A 13,754-nucleotide genomic window follows, 5' to 3' on the forward strand; every position below is an offset into this window, starting at 1 on the left:
CATTTGTTAAACCCTTGTCCACTAAGTGTTAAAGATACAAAGATTAATAAGATCTGGACTAATTTCTAATGTCTTCAGATCAATTCAGTCGCTCAGTCGTGCCTGACTCTTCACAACCCCATGAACTGCAGCACGCCAGGCCTCCCTGTCCATCACCAACTCCTGGAATTCACCCAAACCTGTGTCCATTGAGTCGGTGATGCCATTCAGCCATCTCATCCTCTGTCATCCCCTTCTCCTCCTGCCCTCAATCTTTCCCAGCATCAGGGTCTTTTCAAATGAGTCAGTTCTTTGCATCAGATGGCCAAAGTATTGGAGTTTTAGCTTCAGCATCAGTCCTTCCAATGAACACCCAGGACTGATCTTTAGGATGAACTGGTTGGATCTCCTTGCAGTCCAAGGGACTCCCAAGAGTCTTCTCCAACACCACAGTTCAAAAGCATCAATTCTCTGGTGCTCAACTTTCTTTATAGTACAACTCTCACATCCATCCATGACCACTGGAAAAACCATAGCCTTGACTAGACGGACCTTTGTTGACAAAGTAATGTCTCTGCTTTTCAATATGCTATCTAGGTTGGTCATAACTTTCCCTCTAAGGTGTAAGCATCTTTTAATTTCATGGCTGCAATCACCATCTGCAGTGATTTTGGAGCCCAGAAAAATAGTCAGCCACTGTTTCCACTGTTTCCCCATCTATTTGCCATGAAGTGATACCAGTTCTAAAATATTATGGTGATCCATCCTACTTTCAAATTTTATCATGTATCCTAACCTAGCTAGGAGGACAAATTTCCATTCATTAGTGTTAAGTTGTGTGTTTGTGTGTGTGTTAGTGATATTCAGCGTTTCACCTTTTAGAAGGGATTCATAACTTCACAAACGTGTGTGCTTACTTATTGGATGTTCCATGAAGGTTTGTCAGCAGAGTGAAGTTGTTTCTCACACTTCGCAAGCTGGCGAGGACCTAAAAGGAAAATATTTCCACAGTTAGGAGTGGTTAGGAACAAAAGGAGAGGGATAGGTAGGTTCACAGGCCACTCTTAGAAACTATACCCAGGGACAGAGTGAGAATGAGCCAGGCCAGCATGATACATACCTGGGCAAAAGGTGTTACAATCAAGTCATCGCCATGTCTGGTGAAAAGAGAGGAAAAAAAAAATACTTTAAAATGTATTTGCATTATAACTATGACACATAAAATGTCATTAAACTTCATTGGTGTGAGCAACACAAATGTTAGACAAGTCATTCTACCTGGATATAAGGCAGGACTGATGTAGGCAGAGATGGGAATTTCAGGAACTTGAAAGAAAAAAGAAAAACCCACCAGGTTCATAGCTCCTAGATTTACAGTGGCGACACATAAAAACACTTGCAAGTAAGTTTATGTCTTCAGGGTATATTCTCATTAAATAGCAGACCCGGAGAACTGTAATTCAAAGCGATTTGTGGATTTTGGTCGCCAGAGCCAGGAAATTCAAAGGGAGGGCTGCTTACAGGCACACACAGGGCTGGAAAAAATGGCCTAACAGTCTGGATAAAGGTTAACTTTGGATTTCCTGGCTTTTGTTGATTTGAACCACAGCCTTAATGCCATTTAAACACAGATTTCTGTCTGGGAATCCCATTACTTTTGTTTTTAATATAACTTTTTTCTTAAAGTAACCAAGGAAAAGCTTTTAAGGGAGTGTAGGGACTGAACCTACTATTATCATATCTCTATGTCCCAAAGATTTGATTGAGCTGAGCCATGTAAATTCTGTACTTGGGAATACTCAGAAGTGTGTTTTCAGAAGAGACTTCTCTCTCTGGCCCAGGCTTTGATAAATCTTAAATCCACGTGCAGCAAGATCTCCATTAAAACCATTAGAGGACATGCTGGCCTGAGCTGCAGACACACAATTGGGCCAATTTGCTATCACAGGGTGAATCATGAATTGCACAGAACGTGGTGGACAATGAGTTTCCTTCACTGTCTCATCATCTGCTCTGTATTCACGACCACTGCACAAATATGCCATTTATTCGCTAGCTATGGGAGGGCAACCAATGGTTATTAAGCACCTGCCCAGCACCAGGCATCAGGTGAGGCCTTGGGATCCAGGCTTGGATAACACCTGTATCCTTGGGGACCTCTTCTCTAGTGTGGGTTTTTATTTTAGGGTTTCATTTAGTACAATATTTTCCTTTCTACTGTGGTCTTTAGCTAGAAGCCCCCCTTCAATGTCATCTTGGGAACTTTCTGAGCATCTGCTTTGTACAGTGACTATAAAAAGAACATTGACAGGACTAAGCGAGCTTTGAGTGATCCCCATCTGTCAGGTCCGGCGTGAAACCTCCTGTAACTCTTGTAAGAAGACTTGCAGCAGCTAATCTTAGGCCTATTTTAAAGATAATATCAAAGCTCAGAGTAGGTAAGCCATTGCTTAACCAGCACATAGTTAATAAGTGGAAGAACGAAGACTATTGGATTCCAAAAATCTGTGCTTTTAACCATTATGTTTTCCTGTTTTATGATGGCCCTGCATGATTGACTGAATTATACAGAGTTTGTGATCGCCTCAAATTAAAACAGGAGACAAAAAAATAATCCAAAACACTGAAGTAGATAGTATAACTCATATAAATACAGAATGAGAATACAAACAATTGATACTTAATGGGGGCACAAAGGAGACGTGATAATTACAGATCAGACAAGGCAAGAAAGGCTTGATTGAACAGGTGGTATTCGAGATGAATTTGGAAGTACAGGCTTTAAAAGGTAGGGATGGTAGATGCTCTAATGAGAGCAATACAAGATTGAGGCACTGAAATGGGAAAGTACTGGACCTGGAGATGCTCGGTGGTTGTTAGGACAGAGCTGAGTACATGGCAGACATGTGCAGAGGACAATGCTTGAAGGTCCCCCACTCTCATATTATGGACATCGTGAACAACGGTTGTGGAATTGGTGCTTAACTCTGCAGAAGAAACGAGGTTCGTGGTGAGACAGGCGAAGAGAAAAAGTGCTTTAGAAAGCAAAATGCTATGGGCATGAGAGATAGACAGGAGCGAGGACAGAGCCAAGAAGAGTGGTTGGAAGGACACTGCTGTCACTCAGATGAGAAGACTTTGGTGAGGCAGAGGAAGAAACAAGCAAAGACAACTGGAAGAGACCCTGAACTTGTTGCTAAGGACTTGGCATTAGCTGGACAGGGTTCATATAGAAATACTATTTTCATTTTTAGAACAGGTATCTGGGAAAGTAGTGAAGTCATGAGTAGAAATCAAAAAGTGAGGAGGAGTTGGTGGAGATGTGTCACTTTCTCACACATTGAGTTTTAAGATACTCATTGATATCCCGGTGGAAAGAGCACGTGGGAGGACTAAAATATGGGAATTAGAGCTAGAGATTTAGGACTTACTTACAATAGTGGGGACCACTGAAGCAATGGCAGAGAGTGGCTTCATGGATGGGAGTATATAGAGAGATCCAAACGAAGAACCTCAGGGTTCTTCGAGAGGAGTGAAAACGAGAGACAGGGTAAGAGTGAAGAGACATGCAGTTGTAATAAATGCAGGGTGGTGAGATGTTACAAGAACTGCCCCTTCCCAAGCTTTTTTTGGGAGATGAACTTGAACTTCAGATGGGTGAAATAGCCTACTATTTGTTCAGATTTCTGCTGTGAAGTTCATATTGTTCAGAAGACATCCGGGTGAGTTGGGAATACAGTGATAGTGTTAGACTTAAGTAGATCAACTATGGCTCCTGGATTTCTGGAATCTAAATTCCCAACAAAAGTTAAATAATAAGAGCAAATCTCACACATAAATAGTGCCGAAAGCAAATATATTGTTGCATGAATAGGGAGCTACTAGAACTGTACAAACTAATGATTAAAGGGAAGTTAAAAAAATTCAAAGACAGTGAGCGAGTGCAAAGCCTGGCCAGTACGCGGGGGCTTGGGCCAGCATGGGCTCAGCTGGTGTGGAGCTCAGGCGTGGACCCACAGCAGGGAGCCCAGGTTCAACTTTCAGAAAATTAAGATCATGGCATGTGGTCCCATCACTTCATGGCAAATAGATGTGGAAAGAATGGAAACAGTGGCAGACTTCATTTTTTTGAACTCCAAAATCACTGCAGATGGTGACTGCAGCCATGAGATTAAAAGATGCTTGCTCCTTGGAAGAAAAGTTATGACCAACGTAGACAGCATATTAAAAACCAGAGACATTACTTTGCTAACAGAGGTAAGTCTAGTCAAAGCTATGGTTTTTCCAGTAGTCATGTATGGTTGAGAATTAGACCATAAAGAAAACTGAGCACCTAAGAATTGATGCTTTTGAACTGTGGCATTGGAGAAGACTCTCGAGAGTCCCTTGGACTGCAAGGAGATCCAACCAGTCCATCTTAAAGAAGATCAGTCCTGGGTGTTCATTGAAAGGACTGATGTTGAAGCTGAAACTCCAATACTTTGGCCACTTGATGCAAAGAACTGACTCATTTGAAAAGACCCTCATGCTGGGAAAGATTGAGGGCAGGAGGAGAAGGGGATGACAGAGGATGAGACGGTTGGATGGCATCATCAACTCAATGACATGAGTTTGAGTCAACTCCAGGAGCTGGTGATGAACAGAGAGGCCTTGTGTGCTGCAGTCCATGGGGTTGCAGAGTCGGACATGACTGAGTGGCTGAACTGGACTGAATTGAACTAAAAAAATTCAGAGAGGACCCCGCATCAAATCACTTTATTATTATGAAACTTCTGAAATTTATGACAGTAGAACATTCAGAGGCAAGGGATGAATTTTCAGATCCTGAGCACTGGGTCCCTTGAAGAATTTGAACTGTAAAAACTAATGCTGTGTGTCAGACAGTAACTGCTATAGAAACAATCAGATAATCTGTAGATAAGAAAACAAAGAAAACACTTCTATTTGAGTACAGCCAGAGAATTTATAAAACTAGTCCAAATGTTTAAAATCATAATTTGATATATGGATAAGAAAAGGGCATGAATGTAACAAAATACTTGATTGGTTATAAAAATGATGTAGTTGTTAGTTGCCGAAACCACTAGAGAGGGCAATATCCCGCAGGAACAAGGCCAGATATTCAGAACCATGGCACGAGCACCATCTAGCGACAATACCAGAACATTACAATTCTGTAGGCTAATTGGAGACAAATTCTGAGGGTCTTAATGGGCTTCGCCTCTGGCTCAGTGATAAAGAATTTGCCTGCCAATGCAGGAGGCTCGGGTTCGATTTCTGGGCCAGAAAGGTGCCCATTTCCTGGAAGGAAATGCCAACCCACTCCAGTATTCTTGCCTGGAAGATCCCATGGACAGAGGAGCCTGGCAGGCTATAGTCCATGGGGTCTCAGACACAGTTTAGCAACTAAACAACTCTGTGGGTCTTAATTGAGTGTGGGTCTGCGCTCAACAATGAAATACTTTTCTAGAAAGCAAAAATTCTTCTTCCTACTGCTACACTCTGGATTTTATCAGTTTCACCTTTCTCTGTTTCCTATCTACATGCAGAATTTTACTTGTACTTTTTTTGTAACATTGATTTTAGGCCATCTCAGAGAAACAGACTATACTGTATAAAATACTACTGTAGTTAAGAGTACAGCTTTTGCAGCCAGATGGCCTTTGGTTTGCTTCTCAGCTGCACTATTACAAACTATGAGACTTTAGGCAACCACTCTATGCCTCTCACAACATGTTGTGAGATTTAAATAAGTTATTATGTATGTACCAGTCTTACAACAGTGCTTGGCACATAAAAGCACTTTTGTTATTCAGTTATAGTTAGTCTCATTAGTAGTAGGTATCATCATTATTATAATTAAAGAATTGCAGGTCTATTTTTCCAGCTGGTGAGAACTTCTTTAAGATAGTCATTTCTGCCCCCATTAAAATCAAGAGTACTAATATTTATATTGTACTTTACAGTTTACAAAGCATTTTCATGTGTCTTATTTCGTGGTAAGGTAATGTTCTTGACCTTAGGGAATGGTGCAAGTATTGATCTCATTGGTCAAGTCTGAAACCTCCCTCTCCCTCATCCCACAGTCAACCACCACCATCCTAACTTGCAAATATTTATTAATTGCCCACTAGATCTGTTCTAAGACTTCCCTGGTGGCTCAGATGGTAAAAGTGTCTGCCTACAATGACAGAGACCCAGGTTCAATCCCTGGGTTGGGAAGATCCTCTGGAGAAGGAAATGGCAACCCACTCCAGTACTCTTGCCTGGAAAATCCCATGGATGGAGGAGTGTGGTAGGCTACAGTCCATGGGGTCACAAAGAGTCGGTTCTAACACAGAATCCCATCCTTTATTATGTAAATTACCAAAGCCCCTTCCATTTGGCTCTTGGAAATAGCTTTAGGATTTGTACACCCTCCAAACTGTTCTTTAGATTGTAATCAGAGTTATCTTTTAAAACTTTTGTCTATGTATTTTCCTGCTTAAAAGCCTTTGGTAGCTCCAGGCTGCTTGCCTGCAGCATAAATGCTAAGTCCGCACACAGGCCCTTCCTGGTGAGGGGCCTGCTTACTTCTCCAGCGTGTCTCTCACCACTTCCTCATCCTTTCACATTCTTTGCCTGAGCCACACTGAGCTGTGCTTCCCCAAAGCATTCTTGAGAACTAGAGTCAGTGAGCACATGGCCTTTCTTCCTGCGCACCCTTCTGCTGATTCCTCTAGCCCAGCTGTGACTCCTCAAAGGAGGCCTCTCACTTTGCCAGGCCAGATCTCTCAAAGTCCTGGGCATCCCTTTCTACCACTGCTCTTTTCTGAAGGTATTACAACTACCTATTGGCTTGGCTCAGTCAGTACAGAATCTGCCAGCAATGCGGCAGACCCAGGTTTGATCCCTGGGTGGGGAAGATCCCCTGGAGGACGCCATGGCAACCCACTCCAGTATTCTTGCCTGGAGAATCCCATGGACAGAGGAGCCTGGTGGGCTACAGTCTATGGAACCGCAAAAAGTAGGACATGACTGAGTGACAGTACAGCACGTTGACTTACTAATATTTTAGCTCCCTTGAAGACACAGAAGATGTCTCATTTGCTTGCAAGGTGTCTAAATGGAAGCAAATTTTTGTTCAAAGGAAGGATGGATATAACTCTTGTAATAGCTGGAAAGGTAGGCAGGGCAGAGATTTCTATCATTATTTTAATTTTTCATCATTATTTAGTCTTTATGTACCGAATATCCATATGGTTTAGTTCATCTAGATTCCCTGAATTTGAGTTGTGTTTCCCTGTTTACTGGGCAAATTACTTAACCTCTCTGTGCTCCAGTGTTCTTCTTTTTAAGACAAGACAATTATAGTACCAAGACAATTATAGTACCACCAAGACAATTATAGTACCACCAAGACAATTATAGTACCAAAACAATGATAGTACTATAATACTGAATTATGGTATTCATGCATTAGGGAGAATAAATGAGTTAAAATACGTAAATACTTTAAATAGTATATAGGAAATGCTTAATAAATGTGTTTTTTTATTTATAGATAATTTAGACACTATGAAAAACATTCAGTGTCTTAAAGTTATGGTGCTAGTATGTATAATGGCTGTAACTCAAGTCTTAGATACCACATTGTACTTTTTTGCTAGCCCATCAATAAACAGGTCTTAAATTTAAGTGGGCTGTTATTTCTACTTTTCCTCTTGGTTTTCAGATCTCATTTCCCGCGACTGCACTCTCTAGAGATCACTTCTCACATCAACAGTGTCTTTAAAAACTTGTCTGTATAAGACTGCAAATAGGATGACTAAATAAAGGAAATAGGGATCTTCCTTCCCTGTGGTTTTACTGGTGGATAATCAAAAGTTGGTCCTGCCCAGGTTGGTTCCTCCAAAGTTTTGGACAATATAACCGGCCTCCCCAATTCCTAATACCTTATGTTCCCTTAGGGAAATCTGTGCCTTGGTATATAGACGCACTCCATTAAGATGACTACAACACAGGAACTGAACAGAGACCAATAAATTATTGCCACATCTAGGAAAGCATGGGGAATTTCCTTTTGGGATCCAGTGGTCATCTAGTTTTCTCTACTAGAAACCCTTATTTCAATCTCTCTTTTGTTGCTCTATGTTAAAGCCACTTTTAATTTTCCATTCACATTTTTACTTAGAATCTGTTTATTCATTCTCCCTGCCTATATTTTTCTTCCTGAAAGAGTTCAGATGAAAAGGTGTAAAAAGACAGCATTGTCTCTACTGTTAAGATTTAATGCCAAGGAATTATGCAGGATGTTCTACCTCTTATGTAAATTCATGACTGTTCTGTGCTTGATATGAGGACTCCTGAGTGGGGAACAGGCTGCAGCCCTCACCCCACAGCCGTCACGTGAAGATTCCAGCTCTATTATTGTCCTTCTTTCTCTTGACTTTGTGAATAGAAGGCAGGAGAAGCAGCAAGAGGTTCAGGGACTGTGGTTCCTCTATTTATGTCAAGTCATTCTGAAGAGTAATAGTTGGGTCAAATAGCTTTGAGAGCATGATTTCAGTTTAGCTCAAGATATCCATGTAAATCTGCCTACAATACAGGAGACCCGGGTTTGATCCCTGGATTGGGAAGATCCCCTGGAGGAGGAAATGGCAATCCACTCCAGTATTCTTGCCTGGAGAATTCCATGGACAGAGGAGCCTGGTGGGCTATGGTCCACGGGGTCACAAACAGCTGTACGTGACTAACGTGACTTAGCACACACCTGTGTAAAACTAGATTTTCCAATGTAGTCCTGATAAAATGAAATTCCAGAAGAATCTGGATATTCAAGTCCTACTTCTTGCTTTGTTGAGAAATATAAATTCCTAAACCGACAAATATATTAAAGTTTTACTGTCATGTTTAAATATTTGCAAAACAACATTGTGTGCTATTTTTATTCATTCAAAAATGTTAATATATCTTGTTATCAGTATCTTTGACAGGATGATGTCATGTTGCCAAATGTGTTTTCTTGGGAAGGAGTATTCTTTATTTTGAAAGTGTGCCCTATGTTTTAAAGTTTTTTCTTTTTTTTAAGTGAGAATGATACTAGTTATCTTGCTTATATAATTCTTACCTGTCTAAATCTAAAGTTGGCAACACTATATAGGTTCTAAAGCTAGGGGAAATTTTTGCTGGTTGAAAAGAGGCTAACCATTAATATTAGGGACCCTGGATACAGAGTCATTCAGAACTAGATGTCTGTTTCTGTAGCTATAGACTGAGTTGAACTGTGATCTTTAAGATCTCTTCAAGCTCAAAATTTCTGTAACCTTTTGATTGTAAGTAAGGAATTGGTGGAGTTTAATTTGAAATTTGGTTCGAATCTGCGGGGAAGCCTCTGAGTGGCCCGGAGACACATCAAGCTGTTTGTCTTGAGCCTGGGGGAGCCACTAGCTGCTGTCCAAAGTTAGCCTTTCTCCCATGAAACGCTGTGCATGAAGCTCTGACTACCTCCAGCTTGGCCTTCTGCCCAGGGAGGAGAAGGGTGAAAGGTGAAAGGTGAAAGGTGAAAGGTGTTTGTTTTGATGGAAGAGAGAATTCCAGGTATGTTCACTGTCAAAGTCCCCATCTGAGCCTTGGTCAGAAATTTCCTTAGTGCTACGTGATCTGCAGCAAAGAGGTCACCTCTACCCTGCGTTCACGCTTTCTACCTCTTAGTAGAGATCTACTCTGCAGCTTGAAAAGCATAGGCAGAGTCTGTCTTATCTACATCAAGGGATAATAGCATGGCATAGTCATATGGGAGGGGTAGGTTTCTCAATGTCTCAGAATCTGTTTCATCCACTATAGAAAAGAGATAATAATGCCGCCCGCCTGACAGGACTGCTGCAAACATTAAGTGAGATCACATATGTAAATAAACAGGGTTCCATGGTATGCACTCACTGAATGCTTCCTTCCACATAGCACCAGAGTTCCTCTTTCTTATCTAACTGTAACCTTCCTGAGAACATGCAACTTTTTTGAGAATAGCATTTATTTCTTAACTTCTCTGTGATTTTTCGACTATTCTGTTCATCTTTTACTCCCAGAGCCTGGCACACTGCCTGGAACATAGGTGAGCTTCAGCAGAGAAAGTGAAAGTAAAAATCGCTCAGTTGTGTCTGACTCTGTGACCCCATGGATGTACAGTCCATGCAATTCTCCGGTCCAGAGCACTGGAGGGGGTAGCTTTCCCTTCTCCAGGGGGTCTTCCCAGGGATCGAACCCAGGTCTCCCTCATTGCAGGCAGATTCTTTAGCAACTGAGCCACAGGGAAGCCCCGAGCTTCAGTAAATATTAGCCAAATGAGTTTTGGTCCACCCATGATTGAGATGTTTTAGGGCAGGAGCGCTTCTACTAAGGGCTTCCCAGATGGCTCAATGGTAAAGAATCCACCTGCCAATGCAGAAGATGCAGGAGACTTGGGTTCTATTCCTGGGTTGGGAAAATTCCCTGGAGGAGGAAACGGCAACCCACTCCATATTCTTGCTCGGAGAATTTCATGGATAGAGGAGCCTGGCGGGCTATAGTCTACATGCTGGCAAAGAGTTGGACACGACTGAGCGACTGAGCACATGCTTCTATTTAAATTAGCTGGTAGAAGTGCCCTGGGGCATATTTTCTTACTGGTAGGTTTAAAATGCCCTGTGCCCCTTTCACAAAAGGGTGACCCTTCTTAACTTCCTTCCCAACAACTGAGGAGAGCCCAGTGGAATTTTCCAGTCTGGAGACTTTAGGGAGTTACTGATATTTTTATACCATATGATATTAAGAACAATTGCACATGTGCCCAGAAACCTTCTAAGGCTCGCATTCCATCATCAAACTTTATTTGGTTTCAGAAACTTAATAAACAAGTAACACAACCCTGTCACTGTTCTTTAAATAAAAATTAGAGATCTCCAGTTAATAGCAGCAAAACAGAAACATCAGGCATGCTTAATAGTGTGGTGGAAATGTGTCCTGTCTCACCCAGGAGCCAGGCAATAAGTGGGCACTGTGTCAAGGTTCCAGAGAAGGGACACAGACATGTGACTAGATGACAGTTTACTAAATGTTACCCAGCAAAGGCCACTCAGAGAAGTTGCATGTCACCAACCACTCTTTTCCTTCTCTGCTATAGCCTGATGTAAACTGTGCATGCCTTGCAAAGTTAGATTGTGGTTTGCATAAAAGTATTAAGGTTCTCATGCCATAAACGATTCAGCAGTTCAGGAAATGAAGCTGAATAAAAACTTTTTTTTAAGTATTAGAGAATGAACTTCAGCGGGGAGGGGAGAATAGGGGAAAGAGATATTTGGGGAGTTTGGGTCCAAGGTGCTATATTTAAAATGAATAACTAACAAGGTCCTACTGTTTAGCACAGGAAACTCTGCTCAATGTTATGTGGCAGCCTGGATGGGAGGGAGGTTCGGGGGAGAATGGATACATGTATATATATGACTTGAGTCCCTTTGCGGTCCACCTGAAACTATCACAATACTGTTGATTGGCTATACTCCAATACAAAATCAAAAGCTTAAAAAAGTATCAATAACATAAACAAAGCAAACACTGTGCTTAAGGTTTTTAAACACGCTTGTGGACCCTAGCTATACATTTCTCACTCAAGAGAGCTTATATGCCCTTAAGGTGGTTATCGTTGTCATCTCTGCCCCTGTTCACTTTTTTTCTCCCTCTTCCCTTGTGTTAAAGGGGAACAGTGCTGCTCCTCTGATGTGTTAAAGTTGAGGTAAGTGTGAGACAGGGAGCCAGACAGCTTGTACTTACTGCTCACTTGGAAGTGAAGAGTTTCTCGACATCGCCTTGGGTGACAAGTCATAGTCGCTGTCTGATCTGTACAGAAAGGACTCTCTGCGCTGGCTGTGCCCGGGAAAGGTGGCATGAAGAACCAGCCCAGAAGAGGAGCTGGCTTGGGGGTCCAGTGGGCTCCGACCTGGGGAAGGGCCATTTTCCACATCAAAGCTTAAAGAGAAAGAAAAAAACGTAGTCACATGAGAACCAGGAAGAAGGGCAGCTGACATACACGCATGGAGAACCACGCGCTGGGCATTTTACACAGCATTTCACACGTCACGGAAAGTCTTGCATCTCCAAACAGCTCTGAGTTGCAGTCATCCTCATTCTCTTTTATAAAAAAAGTCATCTAATCCTCTATTTTATATAAAGGGAACAGTCCACAGACATTTAGTCATTAGCAAAGAGTGGAGCCAGGATTTGATCCCCAGCGCAAAGTCCCACGGCCTTTCGGCTGCATGAGTAACTTAAACAAATTCATAAAATGAACTGGTGATAATAAGCGATTCCAGATACAGCATCTAACACAGCTCTAAGTGCCAGACACTCAACTATCACTTGAAAGAGTCTTCTTAGCTGGGAGACTTCTTTCTGCCATAAATAAATATCGCAGTCTCATTAAAGAGACAATGTGCATATTTCTGAATGGTTTTAGGAACAAAGTGCTATTCTGAAAACATCCACTGGCTGATTAAACGGGAGGCCCAGTCTTCGACTTACCATTCATACTCAAGTTTAAGCACAGAAAATGACTTAATTAATCTAATAATTCCAAATAAGCCTTCAGGGCAGCAGAGCTTTCTTTCTGGAGGAGAGAGGGTGCAGCTACTGACTCAAGCGGAAGAGTATCGTTGAGATTTCTGGTCAGTCTCCCTCTCTGGAATGGTACCCTCAAGTCCAGATTTATTTGAACCAATTCTGAGCAATGACCACACAGGCAGAAGCGGTAGACATTTTATCTGTTTTCTCTCTCCCAGTCCTGGTATTACCTTAGGTACCCTGTCTTCCGCATGCTTTCCACCATCCTCTATATATTTTTTCTGCGTGCATAACCTCAGATGGCAGTAACCCTCTTGCCTAGCATTTCTCTAGATCACTCACTGCTCTCCAGCTCCAGCTCTGCAGAAAGGTGTTGGAGAAGTTACAGGATGCTCTCTTTTCCAGGCTGGACCACAGCAGTGGGCTTACCTCATATTCATCCAGCTGCCATGATTTATTTCTACATTTGTGATTCTTTTCTGTTCACTAGTTCTTACAGCCCATGCTCTTGTGGTGGATGTTTTTAGTTTACAGATGGCTTTCTCATTTATTATTTCATTTACAATCCTTATCATGACCCTGTGAACTCCACAGTATGACTCCACTCCACATTTGAGGAAGATGAGGCTTCGAGAGATTTTAAATGCCTGCACGAAGGCACAGGCTAGTAAATACGCAAGGAGAATTGGAAAATCCAAGTTTTCCAACTCAGTCTTCTACAACCTCAGACTTCTGTAAGCACAGAACTCCTGAATGGCTTTCTGGGTAGAGTGAAATTTCCTCTCAGTCTCTACATTCAGACAAAAGTTGTGCTTGGTATGCAGAGAGTCAGTTGGATTATGAGCAACCCTGGCCGTTATCTGGAGTGAAGGCAGGGGAGGCAGCAAATTATGCTGAAGCTGTAGGTTTCACTGAAACAGGGGAAGAAGAAACGAGAGAATCCGGGGTTATAATGCTTCCCCAGAGACCATTCCGAGAAGCTGCTTTTAGCCAACCAGCAGACTCTAGGTGTCTGATAACAAGCAGCAAGTGAGAATCTCCCATGAAGAGGACAAGGAAGAGCCATAACAATCCAATATATGTATTTGGGCTTTCATGGTACTGCAGATGGATTTTCACAGCAGGCTCATGGTCTGGGATGGGACGGTCTTTCAGACACTGCAGGCAAGCAGGCAGGTGGGCAATCACTCACACATTTCAGC

At 42.1% G+C, this 13,754-nt stretch overlaps 1 protein-coding gene across 2 annotated transcripts in view; it reads right to left on the reverse strand.

The window, feature by feature from the left end:
- PDE4B (phosphodiesterase 4B) overlaps positions 1–13,754 on the reverse strand; it is a 510,574-nt gene that overhangs the window by 136,636 nt on the left and 360,184 nt on the right. For both annotated transcript variants that reach the window (XM_065911442.1, XM_065911451.1), the window contains 3 exons: positions 11,767–11,961; positions 1,100–1,136; positions 897–967 (listed from right to left, as the gene is read on the reverse strand). In XM_065911442.1, the coding sequence (XP_065767514.1) occupies positions 897–967; positions 1,100–1,136; positions 11,767–11,961 (303 nt within the window). The remainder of the gene's footprint in view (positions 1–896; positions 968–1,099; positions 1,137–11,766; positions 11,962–13,754) is intronic.

Source organism: Muntiacus reevesi, chromosome 1, assembly GCF_963930625.1.
Source record: "Muntiacus reevesi chromosome 1, mMunRee1.1, whole genome shotgun sequence".
Taxonomy (NCBI): domain Eukaryota; kingdom Metazoa; phylum Chordata; class Mammalia; order Artiodactyla; family Cervidae; genus Muntiacus; species Muntiacus reevesi.